At 35.2% G+C, this 26,538-nt stretch overlaps 1 protein-coding gene across 1 annotated transcript; it reads left to right on the top strand.

Annotated features, from left to right (window-relative positions):
- Positions 1-560: 560 nt before the first annotated feature.
- Positions 561-26,538, top strand: LOC110091984 (poly [ADP-ribose] polymerase 1). Its single transcript, XM_020816316.2, has 20 exons — positions 561-857; positions 2,597-2,646; positions 2,902-3,082; positions 3,950-4,136; positions 4,224-4,506; positions 11,852-12,047; positions 12,135-12,299; positions 13,029-13,089; positions 13,205-13,268; positions 13,367-13,621; positions 15,429-15,663; positions 15,766-15,878; positions 15,962-16,038; positions 16,179-16,342; positions 16,579-16,770; positions 16,860-16,968; positions 24,795-24,877; positions 25,103-25,240; positions 25,871-26,050; positions 26,385-26,538. Exons 1-20 carry the CDS (start codon positions 708-710, stop codon positions 26,430-26,432), a joined length of 2,931 nt encoding a protein of 976 aa, XP_020671975.1. The 5' UTR covers positions 561-707; the 3' UTR covers positions 26,433-26,538.

The raw sequence follows: 26,538 nt of genomic DNA, 5'->3' as shown, positions 1-26,538 counted from the left end.
TAACTTAATAAACGAGCTTTATCGAGCTTCCTAACAAACGATTACATCAAGTATGTTCGCGAACATATTTAACGATTTTTTTTAACTATCAAACAAACACGTTCATGAACATATCTATGAACAAACACATTTATATTAAAAGCAATTTTCTATGTAACAAATGCAATGATTTATAAGTAAATCTCATCTTCACAGCATTTTCCTAACAACAACATTAATAAAGGCAATGATGTATAAATAAATAGTCATATAAAACTACAATTACTTAGACAGCAAGTTAAGTAATATTTGATACCTGCAACAATCACACCAATCGAGCTTTTATCAAGCTAAATGTCGAGTTTGTTCACGAACTTCAAATGATGTTGTTCGCGAACATAAATGAACCGAACGCATTAGTGTTCAAGTTTGTTTATTTAAGAATCGAGTATTTAAAATATTGTTCAAATTTGTTTGTTTAATTAATTAAACGATCACAAACGAGCTTTAATCGAACCGAACAACGAGTAGTTCGTCGAACGTTTGGTTCGCTTGCAGCCCTACACACGAGTAATATGGAGAAAAATAGGAAACCTGACCCACACGAATGCTAGTCTTCTGAAGATGCTGATGACCTAAGGGCAAGCGGCATCGCCTTCAGTTGCTCGAATCCTATAAAAGCTTCTTCTTTCCTTATTCTTTTCTGATTTCCTCGCTTAACCACATCAATGGCAACCCCAGTTCCGCCCAAGCCATGGAAAGCGGAGTACGCAAAGTCTGGGAGATCCTCCTGCAAGAGCTGCAAGAGTGCCATTGACAAGGACAATCTCAGGCTCGGCAAGATGGTTGTCGCCACTCAGTTCGACGGATTCATGCCTGTAAGACTACTTTTTAGCTCTTCCCCTTCTGCGCTTCTTTCCGATTGAATTGATCGTCATCCTCAGGTTGTTGTTTTGATTTGGCCGTCTTTTTTTGTCTGGGTTTTGGAGTAATCAGAACCAATGTGGAAGGTAACGTGCTTATGGTATCCTCTGTTTCCATCGAAAATGGAATGCTTCGACAAAAATTTCTTATTCATTTCTCATCTTTCGTACCTTCATTTGCTTTATTTTTATTTTTTTGCTTTTTTAGGGCAAAGTTTGTTCTTTTAGTGATTTTTCAGCTTATTTCATTATTGTTTGTGCTTTAGATAATTGTTGATTCTTTCCATTATTTTGAGGATCATTTGGACGTACGTATAGGGGCTGTTTGGCTTCAATTAAGATTCAACTAAAGTAGTATTTAGTAAATCCTTAAAATCAGGATTTAGCAAATGTTGTAAATCCATATTTAATAAATCCTGTTAAATCCTAAAAATTGTTTAGCTTTGAAACTATTAAATATAGCTAAATCATGGTAACCTATTTGTTATTTTTTCAAAGATTTAGGATTTAAATGAATGAAACTAGCAAAAAGAAGAATGATTCGAGTGAGCGTGGCCTTTACTGGTGTGGATTTTAATGCAAAGGAGCTTGTAGCGAGTAGGCATTAGAGGAGCTCATTGGGAGCAAGTGATGGAAGCGCACGCGGTGAGACCATCACGGAGGAGCTCATGAGGAGTGACACATGAGATTGCAATGACATCGATGCATCGGAGCTCGTTGTGAAACATATGACAAAAAGATCACAATGGGAAGAGCGTAGGAGCTCATAAAAAGAGTGAGGCATCAATGAAGAAGCAAGGAAGGCGAAGACTTTTGAATTTGTTAAATCCTACTTCCCTAAAATTTACCAAATGATTTTAAAATTCAAAAGTGGGGCAAAAAAGAGATTTAACTGTTTAGTTGGATTTACATAATCCCAAAAATATTGAGAAAGATTTAGTTTGAATACTTGTTAAATCCGAGTTAATTCTTACCACCAAAGAGCCCCATAGGGTATACCAACAATTTGTTTATCTACCATTTCATATGAAGGTTTTGATGCATATATAAAGTGAACTCGCCTTGGATATTCTTAAGTTCGTGCTTAGCTCCTTTACTAAGTAGAGATTTTTTTGGTGTGCCATTCCAAAAAATGAAAAAAAAAAAAAAAAAGTTTATCACCATCCAACATCATTAGGCTTATTTCAATTATATATTTTGGTTTGTATTTTTTAATCCTTATGCTCAATTCATTTAATTGTTCTTTTTTAGGGTTATATGAGGTGTTAAATCTATTTAGTACTATGTTTTTGCACTACTTATATCCATTTAAGTTTGACTTCATATTTTTTCTTTCTAATACTTTCACATTAATTATTTGAGTGTCTTATTAGTACACCTTCTATCCATTGTTGTACATACCTAAACCACCTAACTATGCATTCCATTTTTTGTTTTCAATAGATGCTACTCCTATCATTACTCTAAGTTAGTTATTTCTCAATCTTTCCTGTTCATTATTGGTGTACCACCATAATTTTTAATATTACTAGCATGCCATCCCACCCTAATTTTTAATATTACTAGTGTGCTCAGGTGGATGAGTGACTTTACTCTTAGAGACAGGATACGAAACTAGCATATACGTGAAAATAGGGTGTCCTTTATCTTCTTTCTATTCCTATTTAATTTTGTTTGCTATTGTTTCTGAGCAGCTGTGGCATCATGCTGGTTGCATCTTAAAGAAGGCAAACCAAATCAAAACGTATGTATCTCAGATGATGGTTTCTATTCAAATTGAATTTCTTGATTTATCTGCAACACAAGCTCCTCTTCCTGATTTCATTTGATTCCTCATGGCAACAACCAGTGGATTTTTAGTATGATGGTATCAAAGTTATTAATCAGCTCCAAATTATCAGGATGAGGCTAATGATGATACCATCAAAGACTTAATAAGTGGGTTATGATTTTTTTTCCTTGACAAAAAAGTAACTTTGGCTATTGCTATGATTATCAGATTTGATGACGTTGAAGGTTTAGACTTGCTTCGGTGGGAAGATCAACAAAAAATCCGAAAATATGTGGAGGGCCTAACCTCTGCTACACCCAATGCTAGTAATGATGAAAGCACCATTGAAGTTTCGCAAACTTCTCGTGCTTCCTGTAAACGTTGCGGCGAGAAGATTATGAAAGGAATGGTTAGTATTCGTGTTGCTATTTTAATCACCATATTTCTTTTTGGTCTTGTAATATCTGTGGTACTCTCATAGCGAGTTGCCTAGCTTTTTGTGGTGCTTTCTTATGATGAAGATGGCTACAATACTACAATGTATTGTTCATGTCATAATTATTCAATTTAATTTCAAATGATATCCATGTAGCAACTTTTATGTTGATGGTTTTTGTAGGCACTTGGTCAGTACCAGGTACTGCTATCCAGCTTCCTACAAAATATATACTTTTGAAAGTCAGTAGTATGCTTTCAGTTTTGGTATGTTCAGATCAATTTCAGTTAAAACTGATCCCAAGCTCGTTAATATTTCCAGTTTCATTTGGTTTTGAGAACTCAAGATTTTTGTTGAAGTTTTGGACAAAACTCATAAGGTTCACCAGAAAGTCATCGGTTTTAAATGAAATTTGTTAAAATTCTCATGTCATTAATATTCAGCAAGAATTTTGTCATTGAGATGACACCAAATTTCATGTATTAATGTGTGCACAAACTAGAGAATCTTCTTTATTTTATGCCTTAAATATATATATATATATTATAATAATTAGTTAAAAGAAAAGGAGAAATGAAATCCCTACACCGGCGAAGCTATTGAAACTGTTGAAACTTATGTGATGGGACTGAATTAAAAATTGAGCCCTAGTTTGGAAACCTTTTTCAAGTTTATAATTTGAATGAGTGTTATGTTTGTCTTGAAATTCATGCTCTGTTAGTTTCGTATTCTAAATATATTGATAACTGCACTAGCTAATAGTGATGGTAGTTCTCCATGGATCTTTGAATGCCACAAGGGAGTTTAATCTTAATTTTTTTTTATCACGTTGTTCTGTAGGTCCGCATTTCAACCAAGCTTGAGGGTAAGGGTTCCAAAGGTTTGACTTGGCATCATATTAACTGTTTCAGAGAGATATTTCCATCACTCGATATCAAGAAAGTTTCTGGTTGGGACGACTTACCTTTGCAAGATAAAGAAACCATATCAGCAGTATATAAGAAAGATCCAAGTACTGCCAAAAGAGGTAATTTACGCAATGGATTATCTGGAAAGTGATGGTTGATTGTGGTATTCTGTCTTGCTTCAAATCGCTGTTTTTCTATTAAATTAGTGCAAGGTACAAAAGAGGAGGCCTTGCAAAAAGCAACTTCAAGAGAAACCAAGCGCAGGAAATTTGAAAGTGATCAGAAGATCTCAAAAAATTCTATATCTGATGGAAAAGAATCAAGTGGCTCTAATACGGATCTGGAAAGAAAGCTAGAAGAGCAAAACAGGGCTTTGTGGGCTATTAAAGATGAGCTTAAGAAGCAGGTTACCACTCAAGAACTACGTGAAATGCTTGAAGTAAACGAACAAGATTCAGCAGGATCAGAATATGATCTACGAGAGCGTTGGTAAGTAATTTAACTCGTTTATAAACATTGTTGCTGAAAATAACTCTCCATTAGCACCAATAAGTCGTCATTGTGTTTGCTAAGCAAGTGGGTGGCTTTTTAACGGGTCACTAGTTTTCCACTAATTGTTGTTCTCAAGCTTCTAGGAAAAGTGAACAATTGACTGGTATTAATAGTTTTAGGTGATCAAAGGGTTTTCAAACGCATAGATTACATCAAAGATTAACGTTGAATTCATATCATTTTATATTGGTATATAGATGTTTACAAAAGATATTCAAAATCAAGTGCCTTATTATATGCTTTTTGTATATGGCATAATCAATTAATTGATTATGTATGTATTGAAATTGTGGAAAGTTAGACCAATAAAGAAAATTTTTAGAGGATAAAATGGTTTATGATTGGTGGAAAAATAAATGAATATATGATCTTTTATGATTGGTGGATGTGATATTAATAATTATCAACCAATATTACTAGAAAATGAAGTGATAGATATATGTTGTAGACTTTTGAAATTTTAATTGGGTGATTAAAATAAAGATGTATTTTAGGAGTATTATATGATTAAAGAATATTATGAAGACTTATATTATAAATTTAATAAAATGAGAAAAAGCCTAAAACAAAACTTGGGCTAGTCAATTTAGTCCCGAAGTATCACATGTTTTCAATTTAGTCCTTCGACTATGTAAAATTGATTTTAAATGACCCCCAAGTAGAAATTGGCGGAAATTAGAAAATTGATCCGAGTTTAATCACTCAACTATATATAATTGATCTAAATTAGTCTTTGTTTGTCCATTTGGGATCAATTTTGTATGTTTAATAGATTGAATTGGAGAATTGTGATACATTGGGACTATATTAGTCATATACAAATGGTTGGGGGATTATTTTGGACTTTATTCTTAATAAAATTATACATAGATTAATTGTGGATTATAATATTAGTTAGTAAAAAATTAGCTAATAACTAAGTTGAGCATGAATGAATTGGGAATATGATAAGATACATGAATGACAATACTAGTGGAAACTAAAAAAATTAGGAAGCATAAGTTGATTAGTGATTATTTTAAACGAATTGTGTGAATAACATCTATAGAGTAAATGTTAAAGTACATGAAGCTTTGGTATTTGTCGCACATCAAATAGTTAAAAATATGTTGATATAGAAATACTAAGTGATTGCCGTCACTTGTAGGTTTAGGCTTTTGAATTGAATATGCATTTGATCACAATTGTATTGGGCCAAGTTCAATCCTTTTTTTTTTTCATGCTTGCCAATAAGTGCTAATAGAGTTGATGGTTTGGCTAAGATTACGTGGTTTATGTGATTTTTTGACTCCCATAGGACTTCACCACCCTTTCATCATGGTTCAGCCATGTTCAAAGTGTATGTGAACCCTATGATGGATCCACTTGTTTGAGTGAGCTTTTGGTGCATGGTACTTGTGATGGTGCTGCAATTTGAGCGGAAGTAATGTTTGATGTGGCGAGGACATGTTAGGGATATGAATAACGCCTTCATAAATTCTGCTTGTTGGGGTCAATACTCACCAAGACTTTCACCCTCATGCATTCCTCTATTGTTATCCTCTCATTGATTTGTGGGATTCCTACTGCTAATTTATTAATCCACGGACTTATAATTATTCGGTAATTTTATAATTCCTATCATCAATATCTGGACTATGTAAATTATTCTGTAATTATTATTTCTTAATTTTGTATGCTTTCTATTAGAAGCTCTCTTATAGTTGGATAAACACTACACAAATGCTGGAATAAAATTCTCAACCAATTATTTCTAATTCTTATCATGATATGAGAGTATTGGATCTTTTTTTTTATTTTCATTATTACAACCTTCATCATTGCACTCGTCTTTTTTACACCTTTTTTATAATTGTAGCTTTCATCTTGCAACCTTCGTCGCTGAATTGCCACAAATTGGTTTCATTATTACAAACTTTGTTGTATTGTCATGTTTCTTTTACTTTTCTATTTATTATTGTGAATGGAATCATGATTTTTCTCTCCATAGACACTAATATCAATAAACACAACCTTGATCTTAGGCTCTCTTTGAATTCAAAGATGCAATAAAAAACCATCAGGAGAGCTGTAAAACATCCATTTGATATACTGGTTGAAAGGAAGGAACTATCTAAAATGGTTTATTTGCAGGTTCTTAAAGGGAAGATAAAAATTTTGCTATTTGCAAGGCATTGGGGATTCATGAATTGCTATGGCTAACAATTTTGCTAGAAGATTTAAAATTAGAATGAAAATGTCCTATGAGGCTCTATTGTGATAGCAAGTTAGCCATTAATATTATACATAATCCCATTCAACATGATCATATAAGGAATATTGAAGTTGATAGAGACTTCATGAAAGAGAAGCTTGATGGAAGTTTAATTTGTTGTCCATTCATGACAATAGTTGAATTTTTTTTTTTTACATTCTCAATAAGGTATTTTCAAGGGTAGTCTTTCAAAAATTATCATGCAATCTTGGAATGAATGACATTCTTTCATTGTCTTAGAGGAGAGTGTGAAATCCCCATATAGATTTTGCCAACAAGGACTCAGATCAAGGCTTTCACCCTATTTTCTTCCTCTTTTGTTATCACCTTTTTGATTCATGAAATTCCTTTTGCCTACTCATCACTCCATGGGCTATATTATAATTATTCAATAATAATAATTATTATTACTCATCAATTGTGGCAATTAAAATATTATGTAATTATTATTCCCTTATTTTTATATTTTCTATTAGAAGTTCTCCTAAGCTTGTATTAATGATACACAAATTTTGGAATGAATTACTCAACTAATTCTCTCCAATTTTTGTGAGGGGAGAGTGTCAAAGCATATGAAGCTTTGGTTTTAGTCCCATGTTGGATGGTTAAAAAATATATTGGTGTAGAAATATTATGTGATTGGCTCTCAGCCATATGCTAAAGCTTTCGGTTTAATATGGGTTTGACCATTGATATATCTAGCCCAATTTGGGTCCTACTTTGTTTACTTCTACACAAGTGGTACTAAACTTGATGGTTCGGCTTAGATGGAATAGCTTATGCAAGTTGTGGCTCTTATAGTTCTTCCATTGTTGTAGACCAAGGTTTCAAGAGCATGGGACTCCCACTATAGATCCATTTTATTGTGTGGGCTCATGGTGCATGATATTTGATGATATTTTTGGTTGAGGAAGAGTGATGATTGATGTGGCGAGCTCACCTATGAGAGGAAAATTGCAAACGCATGCTTTTTGGATTTTATCACATTAGATAGTAAGAAAATGTTGGCGCATGAATACTAGATGGTTGGCCCCATTGGCTTATGCTTTTAGTTTGAATGTGTTTGACTATTGATTTATTTGGCCCAACTATAGATCCCTTTTGTTTCCATACTTCATAACATTATAAAATAATGAATACATACTTATGCGGTTTTGACATATATAACAATGGACTAAGAATAAACCAAGTAGACAAGTAGGTAAAGTTAGTGTTGAAAATTTATGAAGGAAAAATGGGTAGATATAAGGTAAGATGTATAATTATTTGATAGGAATCCAATCTCCACACCTTAAAAAAAGGCAGAAATCAGTGAAAAAGAATGAAATTATGGGCTAAGATACAAGTTAATCTACTATTTGAGAGGTAGATTGACTCTCAACAAATCCTATTTGCCGCTAGGAACAACTCTGAAGAATGTCTGATAATAAGCAAGGAACATCCATCTTTCCGCTAAACAAGATCTTTGAGCTCATAATTCATTAGATCCTTTTGATGAATGTCAACTAAGTATCGTAAGGAAATTGATCCCGGTTGTTCAATCATTTGATAACTAGAGTCATTCTTTGATAAATGATCACTATGGGTCAAACTCAATAAAATTATTTAGATTCTATAGGATCAACGAACCTATGGGACTTCATGAATGATGGAAGGGAATCGAAAGAAAATCAAAGTAAAATAAATATCCAAAAGAAAGAAGAAAAAGAAGTAAATATAAAAAGAAATAGAAAAGAAAAGTAGAAGATAGAAGAGCCCAGATTCCAGATGAACAAATTCAAACTCGAAAAGGATATTTCTGGTTCTCGAAGAATGAGGGGCAAAGGGATTGATCGAGAAAGATCTCTTGTTCTTCTTGTAATTAGAATGTCGTGACTTGATCTGCATAGGTTTGGTAAAAAGATGGTTCTTCTCATTTGATCATAAATAGAAAGTGTTCAATTGGAATATGAAAACGTGAATGAATTGGTCTGAGTTACTCTTCGGTACATAGTAGAAGAAGGGAGGAGATTCTCGAACGAAGAAAAGGATCCAATTACTTTGAAAGAATTGAACTCCAAAACACAAAATCATATAATAAAAATAGATAAACCTTCTTAATTCACTCCCAAATCTTAATTCAAATTAGCCATCTTTCCCTAAATAAACTTTCTAATTTCCTACCAATTTTGATATTCTATGGTAAGTAATTAAAGATAAAATTAATCTCTTTTGAGCCCCCCTCTCTTCTTGCTTGCTAGCTAGACCAACCCCCCTTACTAGGGCTGAGTTGATTGGCTAGACCGACTCAGCCGGTCCATCAATACTCCCCTCCCAATAAGCCATATTGTCCACAATGTGGAACAAAAGAAATTGCTATTGAATCATCCGATACGGTTCCCATGTTGCTTCTTAGTTGGACAGATCATTCTACTCGATTAACACTTCTCTAGCTCCCTCGGTTGTCTAGTGAACTCCTCTCACTTCAATTAGCTCCAGGATCACCTCCATTTCTTCTGTCAAGTTCATCGACAACGTCATTGATGGACTGTGGTTGCCAAGAACTTTCCTCAGTTGGGAGACATAATACTTGGTGTATGGTGGAAGTAGGGGTAGTTGCAAACGATACGCTAGGAAACTAATTAGTCTAATCCTCTCCACAACCTCGTAAGGCCCATAACATAGTGGAGATAACTTTTCATTTCTTCCTTGAGCTAAGGTCTTATGTCTGCAAGGCCAAATCTTCAAATACACCTTATCACCCACCTCAAATTGCACATCCCTGCTATGTTTGTTAGCCAACTTCTTCATAATTTGTTGTGCCATCAATAGGTGCCCTTTTAATTCTCCCAATATTTCTTGTTCCTCCAACAGCTGTTCCACTAATGAAACTAGAGTGCTCTTGGTCTTGTAGTATACCAGGTGAGGATGGTCTTTGCTATAAAGGATTTTGAAGGGTTTAGTTTGTGATGCACTATGGTAGGATGTATTGTACCAGTAATCGGCACAAGATAACCACTTCACCTAGGTCTTAGGTGTTTCTAATACAAAACATCTCAAATAAGTCTACATACTCTTGTTCATGACCTCAGTCTGCCCATCAATATGTGGATGGTATGTTGTACTTCTCTTCAAAACTGTCTCCTGCATCCTGAATAGCTCTATTTAGAAGTGGCTTAGGAATACCTTATCTCTATGTGACACAATGGACTCTGGAATTCCATGTAGGCGGACCGCCTCTCGATACTGTTGGAGTGGATAAACCATGTTTGGTGCTTCTATCTTCTCCCCATCCATCCTCTTCTCATTCCAAACTCTGCCGCTCCACAAAAAATCCGACTCCTTCACCCTAGATTGCCCTCACCATGGTTTTGAGTGAAACCATAGTTTTAGACAGGCTAGGATTCCCTCTAATAACCACTCTTCTCCTCTCAACCTTGAACTCTATCCTTAGAGCCTTCCAATCAATCTTGGTCTTCCCCAACTTCTACGACCACTTCATTCCCAGTATCACATCCGTGCTCCCCAAATCCAATGGCAGAAAGTCTTCCAATATCTGAACCTCTTGAAGGATTAGGATACTCATTTCCAAATTTTTCTACTCTATTTTTCATGTTCCCAACATTGCCTCAATGCCCCCATGTCCACTAATTTCAATCCCAACTGATCCACAATCCTATTGGAAATGAAGTTGTGGGTAGCTCCACCCCTACCACTGAGTTAAGGGATACATCTGCAACATCTAGGTGCAGGTGATCATCTTCCTCCTCTAGTTCCTCCTTTGCAGCATCTTCCTCATCATCTCAGACTATTAGGACGTGTAACAAACAGTCCTTACAATGGTGGCCTGGAGCGAACTTCTTATCACACCTAAATCATAAACCCTCGCCCTTGTTCTCATTATTTTTTCCTTAGTCAGCCTCTTGTAGCTCCCCCCCCCCCCCCCCCCCCCCCCCCCCCTTGACCTTTATCCCTCGGGGCTTCCTTCTAAATAGGCACCATCTACACATTTGGTGCAGTAGGAGACTCCTGAACTACTGCTACGACTCTCTCCAAGGAGTTCTTATCCTCCACCAGCTGGGCTAACTCAATAGCCTCCCCTAAGCCACATGATCTCAGTACTCCCTCTATGATCAGATCCGATCTCGCAAGTCTCTCCACTGAAAACAGGACAGAGCCTTCCTCTCCCGACATAGAGTGTTTGTGGTGAGTTTTTCATTTTCTGTCAACCCATTTATAGCAAAATATTGCTCCACCCGATAAATTCACCCATGAGCATCTTCTCATAAAAAACTGACATCTTAAACTTTCTTATCTTAGGATCGTCATCACTCCAATCGCTTCCTCCTATAGTGTAGCAGATTTTGTGATCCCTCCATATTTCCCTCTTCCCCAAATTAGCTCTCTAATCTTCATTGTCTCAATTTCTTCGTCCACCATACCTTTCATCAGTTCCCCTTCTTGGAATAAATTAAAAATGAGAACTCGTAAAGCCAACCCCAAATAGTTAGGATGAGGTTAACGATGATGACGACAATGATGTTGATGATGGGGATGGTGCACTAGTCAGTTCCCCAATGCTCCAGCGTGCACCTGTGCACATTATGGCAGTGTTGTCTATTGAACTTTGCCGTGATACATTACCAGATAGAGCCATAATGGGCCCTAAATTGTGGTATCTTCTACCATATTATTTATTATGCTAAACTTCCTCTTGTTTTATGATGCTTCTTTTGGCTTTTTAGCTTGTTCATGGTCTCCTAGGCAATATTTTATTTTATTTGCACTATACTCCATGATCATAAACAAGTTTTTAAGACTGAAATCATTATTCTTAGATCCCTTGGGAGTGTTTATCTACCTGTAATTTAGAATGCCTACACTCCTCGTCAGTGCTAAAACTTACAGAACTTGGTCATTGTTTCCTAAATAATGCTTAGTCATCGCATTAGCATTTAAAAACTTTGCAGGAAATGCTTCTGGATAATGTTCTGTAGGACTTGATGATTCTTATAGTACTAATATATTTGAATTTCCTCGCTTGTCAAGTGCTGATGGAATGCTGTTTGGAGTGCTTGGGAAATGCCCTTTATGTTCCGGCTCTCTGCATTATTCCGGAGCCCAGTATCGCTGCCATGGCTATTTGTCAGCATGGAGCAAGTGTTCATACTCAACTACTGAACCTGTGCGTCTGAAGAAGAAATGGGGAATTCCAGAGGGCACATGTAATGAGTACCTTTTAAAGGTCAGTCTAGGTTTTGCTTGTGAATGCCAAACCACAACTTTCAGGTTCTAATTTTAAAATATGCTGTCGATGAATAACGATTTGCAGTGGTTCAAGTCACAAAAGGCTAAAAAACCCAACAGAGTACTTCCTCCTCAATCATCTTCTAATTATCCGGGTAACATATCCAGTAGCAAGCAGTCTCAGTCATCTACTAGTGAAAGATTGGAGGATTTGAAAATTGCTCTAACTGGAGAATCTCGGAAGGCAGTGGTATATTTTCTCCCTTGTATCATAGCTAGGTAACATGGTGGCCAATTTCTGTAATTTTTCTTGATTCAGACAGAAATGTGGAAATTTAACTTTTTATTGCAAAAATAGATGAATAAAAATGCTTTTGTTCTATCACTTTTCCCAAAGATTTTTACCAGTCTTAGGAGAAGGTGCGGCATCTATTTTATTACTTCTATGTGTTATCATAAGTTGTGATGCACGTCTATCTTTGTGAGTAGATTGGTTGTAGATTAAAACTTTGTTGGAGACAACTTTCTTATTGTTTTTTAAAGTGACTTTCTAGTATAAAAATTTCTAATTTTAAAAAAATTTGTACTAAAAAACTGCTTTAGAAAGTAGTAAGAAAGCCGTCCCAAACAGAGCCTAAATGTTCTGAACTTTATTTCCAAAGAATTGAGATTTTATTTATTTGGAGGTGTCAAACCTTCACCTTTTCTTTAAAAAGCAAGAGTAACTGGCGCCACCTGATTGCTTGTTTGGTGGTTAAAATTTGAAAATTATTTCTTGCTCTTGATTTATGTGTATTAATTTGTTTAAATCTGCGCTCTCTTGTTTTCTTGAAAATTTTATCTGCTTGGTGAATGTTTTCTATTAGAGAAGGTATTGTTTAACTTCAGTCATTTGAGCATATTACCATTTTTAGGATGTTATAAATAGGACTTAATATTATTAGAATGTTGATCTGTTTATGTAACTGAGAATCCACAGGAGGATTTGAAGCAGAAGCTTGAAGAGCATGGAGGAAAGGTTCATGCAAAGGTTAACAAAGGTAAGCAATTTTCCTCTGAAAGTTCATTGGAAAAACATCTATAATACATTTCTTTGCTTCGCCGTTTGGAGCTTGAATGCTTTCCTTCTTTTTTTTTTTCTTTGCCGAATCTCAGATACTAGCTGTTTGATTGCATGTGGAGCGGCGCAAGTTTCGGATCCCGAAATTAAAAAAGCCAGGTAAATTTCACTGATGAATGTTCCATATCCATCAAATATTAATTTTCTTTATATTGTTTCTTGAAATTTTATTTGATGTCTATTCTCTAATTTGGTAGGAGGATGAAAGTGCCAATTGTACGGGAAGATTACCTTGGTGAATGTATTGAGAAACAGAAGAAGCTTCCTTTTGAATTGTATAAGGTGGAAGTGTCCGGTGAGAACATGAGTGGCATGGTCACTGTCAAAGTGAAGGGGCGCAGTGCTGTGCATGAGACCTCTGGCCTGCAAGATTCAGGTCATATTCTTGATGATGGCAAGAGCATCTATAACACAACTTTGAACATGTCTGACCTATCAACTGGGATCAATAGGTAAGAGTCTTTTGTAAGTGCATGCTTTTAATACGTTTCTTCTGAAGTCTTATAGATTGTTTCTACATGTTATGAGAATTATAGCATGAAGTCTTTAATGGCCATTAATGATATCAAGCTAAACAAACTTGTTATTGCTATCAAGGTTCATTGAATTAACTTAGTAGGTACGCTCATCAGGACATGGTTTTTCTTCTTTGTAGTCTTCTAAGAGATTATGGGAAAAATAAGAATAGCTAATGATTTCAACATAAATCATTTTGTTTGCCTTCTTTGTATCATTTCATATCGTTATATAGTAAGCATTATATGTCTTATGAAAAATGACAAAAATATAATAGAAAATCTGTCATTCAATTCAGCATGAACAATGATCTGTAATAGAGATAAATCATAAATAAAAAATGTGATAACAATTAATGGATAATTATCAATAATAAATAATGCATCATATATAGAAGAAATAATGTTGTTATCATAAATTAGAAATATGAGTTCTCACTTTAACCTCAAGCAACCTGCCTTTGCCCCTTTTTTTGGTTCTTGCCTCTATATCTTTCAAAAGAATACTTATAATAGAACACATAGGATGTTCTTATTTAAATTAAGCATACGTTTATATATTATAATTTGATATAATTATTTGTTAATATAATTCTAATAAAGTTTTTTGTGCATGTCTCGATAAAAAAAATCTCTTTTGTTTTTTAAAAAATAAAGTTTCTAAAATTAATATTAATAAATTTAAAAGAAAAATTTACATAAGAATCTAACCTTTTGGCGCTCGGCTTCACGCGTATGTTCGATTTCATGCCCGCGCTCTCCATCTTTAGGTCATTCGCTCAAGTTCATAGGCCCGCTAGTTTAAACCACTCTAGCCTGCATGCTCCGTTTGAGCTCGCAAGCTATCGACTTCACACACGGATGCTAATCTCGATCGCACAAGTGCTGGGCCTCTGCTTGATCGTTCACACTTGTAGGTTCTCTCTCTATCTCTTGATCTTTCTCATCTCTCTCTAATTTAAAAGTACTTTCATTTTCTTCGTGACAGAACCAATACAATTGGTTTATTCAAATTGATTTTAGTTGGTCTAGTGTATTTTATTGTTATTTTTTTCTAGAAATATTTCATTTTCTCTATCATTCTTCGTTTTACAATAAATCTATCTTAACATTTTTATTTCTTTTTTAGCCAAGAAAATCATAACTAATTACCCAATATAAGGATCCATATACATAGCCAATTTAATTGTTGTTTAGAAAATATACCTGTAGTCTGGTTGATATTCTATTCATAGTATGATATGATAAGGCACTTCCCTAATTTAGCTATTCAACTTTAACTCAAATTATGTCATCTATATCTTCTTTTTTTTAATATATTCAAGGCGCTTAAATTTACATGTTAAGGTATTATTTGATCTTTTACAATATTAACGACTAATTATTAATTTTGTTCCACTTAATTTAACATAAACTATTGAGTATTTGCTTCAAAATTTTAGCTCCTTATTTACATGTTTCATTGTTCTTTAATATTAAGAGGGATGAAGGGGACTGCAAAAGTAAAATCATCGCTTTTTTTTTGTTGAAGTTTTACCTTTGTAGGCATGGTTGGGCTTATGGCATTGAAATTTTCTTCAACCAAATTGTTTTGGAACTATTTTCAGATCAGTCATACAAAAAGATGTCTGAGCAACTTGATTTTTTTCATCTTGGTGTCCTTTGAACAGTATATTTCAGCTTACATTTGCTGTATATGGTATATGAAATGCTATGTAATTCTGACTTGTTTCAATACTTCAAGCTATTACATACTTCAGGTCATTGAAGAGGACAAAGGGCCCGATTGTTATGTATTCCGTAAATGGGGAAGGGTTGGAAATGATAAAATTGGTGGGAGTAAATTGGAAGAAATGTCAAAATCTGAATGCATTATGACATTTAAACGTCTCTTTCTTGAAAAAACTGGAAACCCGTGGGAGGCATGGGAGCAAGGGAGCTTTGAAAAGCAACCTGGAAGATTTTGTCCTCTTGACATTGTAAGTTTTGCTTCTGAACCAGAACTTGAATTTTAAATAAGCTTGAATAGCTGTCCTGCTTCTCATAGTTGTCTATAACTTGATTACTTTTGTCTTTTGTAGGATTATGGGGTTAAACCAGTATCAAAAAAGAAAGATCCCAATAATAGGAAGAGCAATCTTGCTTCTCAAGTGCAAAGCCTGATGAAGATGCTTTTCAATGTTGAGACATACAGGTTACCCTAGGTCTTTTGATTTTTTATTTTTTTTCTTTCCAGTTACTTTAATATGAACTCCTAAAAGCTCAATGCTCTTTCAGAGCTGCTATGCTGGAGTTTCAAATTGACATGACTGAAATGCCTCTCGGAAAGCTTAGTAAAAAGAGCATTCACAAGGGTAAGCCCACGTGATGCAGCCTGTATTTTCTAACCATCATAACTAAATACACTAAAACATAAAGGCCTAAATCAAGCATAAATTTATTTCTGATTAGTGAAGTTAAGGAAATTTAAGAAATACTATTTCTTTTGTTGCAGGTTTTGAAGCCTTAACAGAAATACAAAATTTATTAAATAATAGCAATGGCCATGAACCAACTGTTAGAGAAAGCTTGCTTGTTGATGCCAGCAATCGTTTCTTCACTCTTATTCCCTCCATCCACCCGCATGTCATAAGAGGCGAAGATGATTTGAAGGCGAAGGTATGTCCTGCCAAACTTGCCAATGCCCTCCATGCCTGGATGCTTAAGTTTCGGTTGCCACAACTATTGCACTTCAGTATATTGTGAGCTTCTAATTTGTAAGCTGTGTCATGTCCTTGAAAAGCTTGTACTACTATGAGCTGTCCTTCTTCATCTAATCCAATTTTATATGCCAATGTCTTTAGAAGATGTAATGATCTTTTGACCTTATCACTAGGTTTTCCCTGAATGTTTAGGTGAAAATGTTAGATGCTCTTCAAGACATAGAAATAGCTTCCAGGCTAGTTGGTTTTGATGAAGAAAATGATGAGACACTGGACGAGAAATACATGAAGCTCCAATGTAAAATTTCTCCATTGCCTCATGATAGTGAAGATTTTCAGATGATTGAGAAGTATCTTCTTACTACCCATGCTCCTACACATGAGGTACGACATGGTTTTGTCTGTTTGCTCAATTAATTTTATTGACTTGATTTTGTCCTTTTGAAAGCATTTTTCTTCTTTTGTGGTATTAGGATTGGAGCCTTGAATTGGAGGAGGTTTTTGCACTTGAGAGGGAGGGAGAATTTGACAAATATGCAACTTATAGAGGCAAACTGAAGAATAAAATGCTCTTGTGGCATGGTAAGCTCTTTCTTTCCTGCTTATATACATTATGGCTTCATTTTATACAACCCAGATTATTGTGCTTTTATTGTGCTGTAAGAAATGAAATCTATAGAAGTCTTGGATCTAGGGGTGTCAAAATGGGTATGATTCAGGTCCAACCCGAAAGTGACCATACCCGAATCCAATCAACTCAAACCCGACCAATTTAATAAAGGGTAAAAAATGCGGATCTGAACCTAACCCGCTAGCAATTAGAATGATCTGAACTTGACTCAATAATTTATTTTGATTTATTTATTTTTTAAAATTACTAGCATAAGATTTTAGATTAATTAATTAAAAATAAGACAATCATATCAACAAATAAAAAAATTTAAGAAAAAACATAATTTAAACTGGTCATTTCAGATCAAAATTAGGTATGCGGGTTAAGTTGAACCCAACCTTTTTAATAAACGGGAATGGATTGGAATTCTGGACCCGAATTTGACCCATTTATTAAATGAGTCAATCTGAACTTGGTTTTTTAGGTCGGGTTCGGGCTGAGTTGGCGGATTAGGTAATTTTTTAATACTCCTACTTGAATCTGATACGCCCAGACTGGTCCAGCCGGCCCAACCCTTGGGCCGGCTCCACACATACGCTTGCTGACCCGCAAGCTCACTTAGCTGCCCCCTTGGGGGTGGGGTCCACATCTTAGGGAAGAGAGAGGGGGCCTATTTAGTCCTTTAAGTTATTTTTTATGTTTGCTTCAATTAGGAGTTCGCATTAGGGTTATGGCATGAAAGCTTATTGTGGTTGTTTCTTCTCAGAGTTGGTGTCTTGGGCTCTAGCGACATCTAGGGTTGGGAGAGATAGATCCTCCTCTCGAATTAAGGATTGACTTTATATTGGTATTTTCCTTATGTTATCTTGACTATTGCAATAGATTCTATTGTTTTTCTGATTTTCCATTGGAGTTGTGGATATTTCTCGCTATTTTTGCCAAAATAATTTGGTTTTACTTGAGATCTTCAAGTATTTCCTAACAAATTGGTATAAGAGCAGATTTTGAGACTGTTTTGGGTCTATTTTGGCAAAAACCAACGGCTGGGCTATTTGCTTTTTTCAGTGGTCAAGATTCAGATTTTTGAGTCTACAAAGATCCATGTATTGATGACAGTCAAGAAAGTAGATGCGTTAGAAGAACGCTTTGAAAGGGAGATGAGTCAAATGAAAGCAACGACGGAGGATAGAATTTCAGCCATGGAAGGTTAAGTTTTGGATTTCCACGAGATGGTGAAGAAGATATTAGAAAATTAAAATCAAACGGCGACATCAGAGGCAAGGGGTCCGGTAGGGAGACATATGAATTCTTAAATTCGTAGGAGGAAAAATAACGTGGAGATCAATGAGGAGGGAGGTGGGAGGTATGGAGAGAGGCGTGGTTACGGGGGCATGAACCAAAGGGTGCTGATTGGGAAAGAAAAGAAGGGGATTATGGTAGGAGTGGTGCTGATTTTGAAGGAAGGAGAGGAGAAAGAGAATAGGGGTATGGGTATGACGTGGAAGGGAGGACTGAGACACTTGGGGGAGGACCAAACACTTGGTAAAGAGAAAATTATGGAGGATTCAGGGAAAATGGGGGAGATCCGAAAGTACAGAAGTTGAAGTTGCCCATTTTTGAAAAGGAGGATGCACATGGGTGGATCTACAAGGTTGAATGTTATTTCACCGTCAGTGGATTGACGGAGGAAAAATTGATGGCAGTCGGCTTATGTTTGGAAGAAAAAGCTTTGTCTTGGTACCAGTGGAGAGACATGAGGAGGCCCATACGGAGTTGGAGGGAGTTCAAAGAATGTTTATTGGAACGTTTCCTAACTGGCAGGGGAGGGGACTTCTATGAGCAGTTCTTTGTACTAGTGCATGAATGTTCAATGGCAGATTATCACGAGAGATTTGATACCGGGAAAGTCGATTGGATCGACCATCAAAGACTGTTATGGAGGGAAATTTATGAAGGGACTCAAATCAAAAATTTGGGCAACGGTGAGGATCATGAGGCCTCATGACTTGGGAGAGGCTATGAAGCTGGCGTAACTAGTGGAGGATTAGAAGTACTAGGAGAGGGGAGTCAGGTGCAACAATTTAGGTGGCTCTTACAGGATGACTACCGCCCTTCTAGCACCCAAGCGGCCTGCCATTAGGCAACATTCATTAGACTCCCAAGGAGAAGCCAATAGGAGGAGGAAGTGGGGAGAACTTTAAAAGACTGACTGAGAGGGAACTACAGGAGAAGAGGGCGAAGGGACTATTGATGTAGACAAAGGGGGGGTCAACACTAGTCCAAAATAAATCAAATTTTGGCTTCCCTTGAGTCTACTAGCTCAATCTATTTGAGCTAGAATTTTAGCTCATTTATGAGCTAGTCTTTAGTTCATTTATTGAACTAGGGGTTAGCTTATTATTAGCTATGATTTTAGCTCATATTTATCTTTGATTTTAATGCACTTTTATTATTGTCTTTAATGTCTTCTTTTATGATGTCTCTTGGGGTTCCAAAAAGGGCTTTTGGAATCCCAAGATAGTTGTTTAGTCTTCCCATGTGTGGCTCCTTGAATTCCACCATGTTTTTATTGCTCTCACCCCATGGGATTCCGGCCGGTCGCTGGTTTTCCCGTGCCTAGGCTCTTTCCCGAGGCCATGGCCCCTTGGTTCTGTGCGGCTTCCTCGTCTCCCGTGGTTGCCTCTTCGGTTCCAAGGGGGCACGGCCTCCTTTGTCTACATCAACTATGCTTCAGATGTGTTGAGAAATATACTCTATAGCACAGGTGTAGGGACTGAATTCTTCAAGTTCTTACCGTTTGTGATAACGAGAAAATTGAGGGAGGTGAGAGTGAGGTAGAGAGTGGTGGAAGGTAAGCTGCATCTGGACGTGGCAGATGTCTCCATGAACTCAGTGGTAGGATTCACTCTGAATCATACCATGAAGGTGAAGGAGAAATACTAGACAGGGAGGTGGTCGTGTTGATTGACAGTGGGGCTACTCATAATTTCATCTCCAACCAGGTCGTGGACCAATTATGGGTGACATTAGTGGGTACAATGTCTTATGGAGTGATAATTGGTACAGGGAAGGTGGAGACGAGCTAAGAGATATGTAGGGAAGTGATGTTAACCATATAGGGGGTTCAGATGAGGTAGGATTTTTTTCCCTTGGAGTTGGGGAGCACTGATGTCATCTTGAGGATGAAGTGACTGTAGACTTTGAGGGACACCAAGGTCAACTAGGGGGTATTGACGATAGAGCTGGTGGTGGAAAGGAGAAGGGTGTTTGCTATCTGATGTGTTTGCCTTTAGATTAGGAGTTCATATTTGAGTGAGGGAATTGATTAAAGTGAGATGTAGAAATGGGTTTGAATTTTAAGCTAGGGTGATATATATTTCAAATTTCAAAAATGTTGTAGAAATTATAGCAAATGATTTAAGGAGGTCATAGTTTTAAATTTGAATGGGCTTGTCAATGAGTTAGGATATGAGGTAGATAGAAAATTGAGAAAATTTAATTTATTTGGTATTTGAATTTAATTATGATGGATTTGTTTGAGAAATTTTCTTTCGGAGGGAATTGAGCAATTGCTTGAGTTTTTGAAATCAATTTTGAATTTTTAACTCTAGTTCACATAAAGTTTGTTGAGGATTTTTAGGTAAAGTGGGTGGCATGACTAGAATTTCGATTTCGAAAATGGTTTGTTAAAGATTTTGGTGGAGGTAAGTGAGGAGATAATGGTCTTCATATAAGTTTACCCTTCATGGGTACAATGCTATTCATAGAATAATAAAAAAATTGTTTCACAACAAAAGGTCATGTATATAAGGTGGAGAGTGGTTGACAACAAGGAATGAAAGTAATATTGTTAAAACAATAGTAAAAAATGAAAAATATCATAATTTTAATGGATAATAATAACAACAACATCAAGCTTTTATCCCACTATGTGAGATCGGCTATATGAATATTTTTTCTCTATTATGTTATATTAAGAGTCAAATTCTCAAAATTTTAATGGATAACAAAAGAAAAAAATTTAATGCATATAACAAATATAGAGCAATAGGAAATTGATGAAAACAAATGCAGAAACAATAGAAAAGTCACTTGTTACATTGTGGTGTGAGAATTTGGGTGGTGGTTATATTGAAAAATTGAAAGAGACGTTTAGAGGGAGTATAGGGTGAGAAAGATATGTAGTTGATTCCTCGAGTTATTTGTTGAATCCTAGAAGAATTTGGAGAAGTGTTGGATCGTCTAAGTACAAGCTTGATGGTATTCTCAACATATATGATTGGCTAAAGATTTGATCTAGCCATGAATCAAAATACGTTATGTATTCTCTAAATTACACAACCTTAGCACTATTTAGGAACTAGCAAGTAATCCAACAGAAGTGGGGTTTGGGTAGAAAAGAGGGGCATACATGCTATATAGGGAAAAATACATATCGAATGCTATGATGAAGTCGCCTTAGATTAGGAGTTTATATTTGAATCAGAGAGTTGATTATGATAAGGTATAGGCATGTGCTTGAATTTTAAGTTTAGTTTACTATGATTTGTTTGGTTGGTTTAGGATTCAATTTTGAAGGTTTTTTCAAAAGGCAATAGGAAATTGTTCGAGAAGGCCATAGTTCTAATTTTGAATGTGTTTGTGTGGTCATGAAAAACTAAGCAAGTAATACACAATTACTCGCGAAGGCAGAGGCTTGCACAATCACATAGAGACGCAATTTCAGGTAACAATTATATTTGCGGAGGGTGTGTGTTAGGGTAAGGCATCAGCATGTTTCTGAAATTAAGTTGAGGTGATTTAGGATTCGAAATTGAAGAAGGTTGCTGCTGAAAACTTCAGAAATGATTTGAGGTTTGGTAAGGAGTTTACGTGGGTAAAGGTAAATTGAAAATTGATTAAATGAGGTAGACAGCGGTTTGTTTGGAAATGAAATTTTACGATGAGGTGGTTTGGGTTTGGAGTATATTGGCAAATTGTTTGTTTGGTTGGTGGTTGGTGAGGAAGGTAGGGATTAATTAATTAATTGGTTGGTTAAATTCAATTCTGAACTTTGAAGTCAAATTTGCAGGACGTTTGTTGATGATTTAAAGGAAGGCTGGGTGTTATGGCTATGATTTTTTATTTTGAAAATGGTTTGCTGGAGATTCTGGCTGAGGAAAGTGAAGAGATAATGGCGTTTTCTAGCAAGGGTTGGTGGCTACAAGGTGGCAGATATTAATGAAAATGATAGAAGCAATAAAGTTAAAATAACAACAATAAGCGTAGAAAAATATTATAATTTTAATGGAAAATAAAATAAGAAAAAAACATAAGAAACATGGTAAATACAGAGCAATAGTAAATTGCTGAAAACAAATACAGAAACAATAGGAAGTCACTTTAGTACTACTTCTGTAGATTAAGATTTTATATTTGAATGAGGGAATTGATTAGGTTAATGTATACATGTGTTTGAATTTTAAGTTGAAGTGGTTATGAATTTGTTTAAATGCTTTAGAATTCAAATTTGAAGAAAGCTATAGAAATACTAAGAAATGATTTGAGGAGATCAGAGTTTTAAATTTAAACTGCAATTTGAATGGATTTGTTGTTCATGAGAAACTGATCAAGTATTTCACAATTTGCTTTCATGGAATAAGCTGAGTTGCAAAATCATATAGAAAATAAAGTTGTTTCAGATGGAAGAATAAGGGCAATACTATTCAGCTGAAACTGCCATAAAGTTGTTTCAGATTGTCATAAACACAGCTGGGTTTATTCATGTGTGCAATACTATTCACAAAGTAATAAAAGGGTGTTTTCCACCAAAGGTTGGTGGCTATAAGGGGGACAATGGTTGGCAACAATGAATGATAGAAGTAAAATAGTTAAAAAATAACATGGTTTTAATGAATGAAAAAAAAAAAAAACATGATGAAACGTAGCAAATAGAGAGCAACAAGAAATTGATGGAAATCCCTGCGGAAACAAGATGTGGGTGGCTAGCTGATGGATCTATTGAAAATTTGAAAAAAGAATGAGACGGGTAAAGGGAGTTATCAAAATACATAGTTGATTCCCTAAAGTTATTTTTGAATCCTCGAAGCATTTGGAGAAGTGTTGCTTTCTGTATGTACAAAAGTGATGAAATTCTCAACATGCATTAAGGAGTTGAAGATCTTATCCAACAATGAATCAAAATATTTTGTATATGACAATCTAAATTACACCATCCTTGACACTTCAGAAATGCAAAATCATGTAGAAAAAAGAAGCGGTTCGAATAGAAAGGGGGGCATGACTACCATATAGGAAACAATTATATTAATTGAATTATATGATCTGTTGTCCTTTAGATTAGGAGTTTCTGCTTGATAAGGAGTAGGCGTGGGTTTGAATTTTAAGTTTAGTTGGTTATTTGATTTGTTTAGGTGGTTATGTGTTCAAATTTGAAGAAGGTTGTTGCAAAATAATAGCCAATGGTTTGAAAGGTCAGTTTTAAATTTGAATGAGTTGGTCATGAAAAACCGAGCAAATAATCCACAATTTCCTTGCATAAAATTCAAGGAATATGAATACCATGGAAGGAAAAATATGGAAATCAAATGAATGAGGGAGTTTGTTATGGTGACACATATATGCACAAGCTTGAATTTTAAGTTGAGGTTGCTGCAGATTTGTTTGGGTGGTTTAAGTTTCAAATTTGATGATGGTTGTGCACAAGTTAAGGCGAAATTTTTTGGGGAATTCAATTTTAAATTTGAATAAAAATTTGTAGAGGTTGTTAAGAAGTTTAAGGACACAAGGTGAATAGAAAATTGATTAAATGAAGTACAAGGTGGATTGTTTGGAACTTAAATTTAATGGTGTGGTGCTTTGGTTTGGATTGGATTAACAATATTTCTTTTTAATTTTTTTGTTGGAGTTCAGTTATTGGTTGGGCTTTTGAATTCAATTTTGAACTCAAGTTTGCATGAATTTTATTGAAGATTTTAGGGTGGTTGTTATGGCTAAAGATTTCGATTTTGAAAATGGTTTGCTCATTTGCTGGAGATTTTGGTAGAGGAAGTGGGGAGAAAATGTTTCAGCTGAATTATTATTCTTGTGTACAATATCATTCATACAAAAATAAAAAAGGTGTTTTCCAGCAATGGGTGGTAGTGTTTTGTAGCAAGGAATGACATGAGTAAAACAATTAAAATAGCAGCAAAAAAAACATAGAAAAATATTATAATTGTTATGTACAGAAAGCAAAAAACCAAATGGAACATAGCAAGTGCATAACAATAAGAAATGAATGAAAATAAATGTATAAACAACCAAAAAGTCACTTTGATTCAACATCGTGTAGGTGGTTGATATGTTGAAATTTTGAAAGAGAGAAAGATATGTATTCTCAATGTTATTGTTGAATCCTGGAAGCATCTAGAGAAGTATAGTCATTAAAAGCACAAATGTAATTGAACTACCAAAATGCATGGTGGCGTTGAAGATCTATTTCAGTTAGCAATCAAATTATTTTATCCATTACCATCTATTTACACTACTCTTGCCACTGTGTAAATAGAATTTATTTTTTATTTATTTATTTTGAAATAAATTGACTTGATTTCAAATTTCAACTAAAGAAGGAAGTATGGATCTAGTCTTAAATAACAAATAATATATTAATCACTAACTATTAAATTTGAAAAATAAGGAAAGATATTAAACATGCCATATAAATAATGACATAAATTTAGTTGATAGTCAAGAGATGCTTTAGTTAGGTATGGAAGTAATTTTCTAATATTAACTTGAAAACTGTGGACAGGTTCTAGACTGACAAACTTTGTTGGAATTCTCAACCAAGGATTGAGAATAGCACCTCCAGAAGCTCCAGTGACTGGATACATGGTGATTCTCTTCGCGTGCTTGCTTTTGCTATTCTTTTAGGCTTCATTTGGGACATATTTTTTGTTGCTTCTTAAAGCAGCTTTTTAGTACGAAAATTAAAAATTTTATACTAGAAAGCTGCTTTAAAAAGCAACAAAAAAGCCGGACACCATGGGTGGTATTATAATGCATTAGCGCTGATGGTTGAAAACTGTCTTACATTTATGCTTGTCTTTTGTACGACAGTTTGGAAAAGGAGTTTATTTTGCTGATCTTGTGAGCAAGAGTGCACAGTATTGTTACGTTGACAAGAAGGATCCAGTAGGACTAATGCTACTCAGTGAGGTTGCTCTGGGAGAGATGTACGAGCTGAAGAAAGCTACGGTGAGTGCTATAACTAATCCCTGCTTTTCTATTAAGAATACGTTTGGGGTGTCTGTAGTTATTTGTTGTAGTTGTAAGAACAATAAATTTTTGGATAATATAAATATTTTCTTTTTTAAGAAGGCAAATAATAGCAGTTATCACATATTAGCATGTCTGATCATAAAAAATTGCTTCTCCATGTAAAAATTTCTAAAAAAATAACAAGAATATTATTTTCAAACAATATTGTAGCAGTTTTTTAGTAGACAAAGCTGCAAAAAAACTGCCCATAATAATAAAAAAAAGGCTCTAAGACTTTGCTTGAGACAGCTTTTCTACTGCTTCCTAAAGCAGCTTTTTAAATTTTTTATACTAGAAAGCTGCTTTAAGAAGCAGTAAGAAATCCATCTCAAAGGAACCCTTTCGTTTGGGACGGCTTTCTTTCTGCTTCTTAAAGCAACTTTTTAGTACAAAATTTCTTAAAACTGAGTTTGTACATTTGATATGCTGTAACTTCATCCTCGCGTAGAAATTTTTTAAAGTACATGTTCATGATGATCCGTAGCTTGAAAGATTATACGCATTTGTTCCTAGTATCTTACTGGAAAATCTGTTTCGATTTGATTTCTGTTCTCTTTCCAACTGCAGTACATGGAAAAACCACCAAAGGGAAAGCATTCAACAAAAGGCCTGGGCAAGACTGTTCCTCTGGAGTCAGAGTTTGTCAAGTGGAGAGACGTGACTGTCCCTTGTGGGAAGCCAGTGCCCTCTTCAGTTCGAGCATCAGAGCTCATGTACAATGAGTACATTGTTTATAATACCGCACAGGTTAGTATTTGATAACTAAGGCTTCGTTTGGTTGTCCGTAAATTTTTCCGTTTACGATTTCAATCGGTGAAAAGTTATTATTTTAATATTTGTTTGCGCCACTTTTTCAAAATACCTTTTGGTATAACTCCGAATTTTCGCCGATTTGAGAAAGAAAAAAAATTCTGCTTCTCCGTTGTAATAATACCTCCATTTAAGAATGAAAAAAACGTCAGGGGAAACCAAACAAAGCCTAAAAAATGTTCATTTCTTTTTGGATTTGTGATTTCCTTTTGTGGCTAGATGATCAAAATTGTCACCTTTCTAAGTACTTTTTCACTTTGGTGATTTATAGATAAAGATGCAGTTCTTATTGAAGGTGAGATTTCATCACAAGAGGTGAAGGAAATATGGTCAGACAAAATGTTTTGGCTTATAGTCTTTTGTTTTGGGGAATTATGGGGGGATAAGATACATGAATCAACTTCAATTAAACACTCAGTCTTGCC

The sequence above is a fragment of the Dendrobium catenatum genome, unplaced genomic scaffold, assembly GCF_001605985.2.
Source record: "Dendrobium catenatum unplaced genomic scaffold, ASM160598v2 fragScaff_scaffold_1338, whole genome shotgun sequence".
In the NCBI taxonomy this organism is placed as follows: Eukaryota; Viridiplantae; Streptophyta; class Magnoliopsida; order Asparagales; family Orchidaceae; genus Dendrobium; species Dendrobium catenatum.
This window is presented reverse-complemented; position numbering and strand designations above follow the sequence as displayed.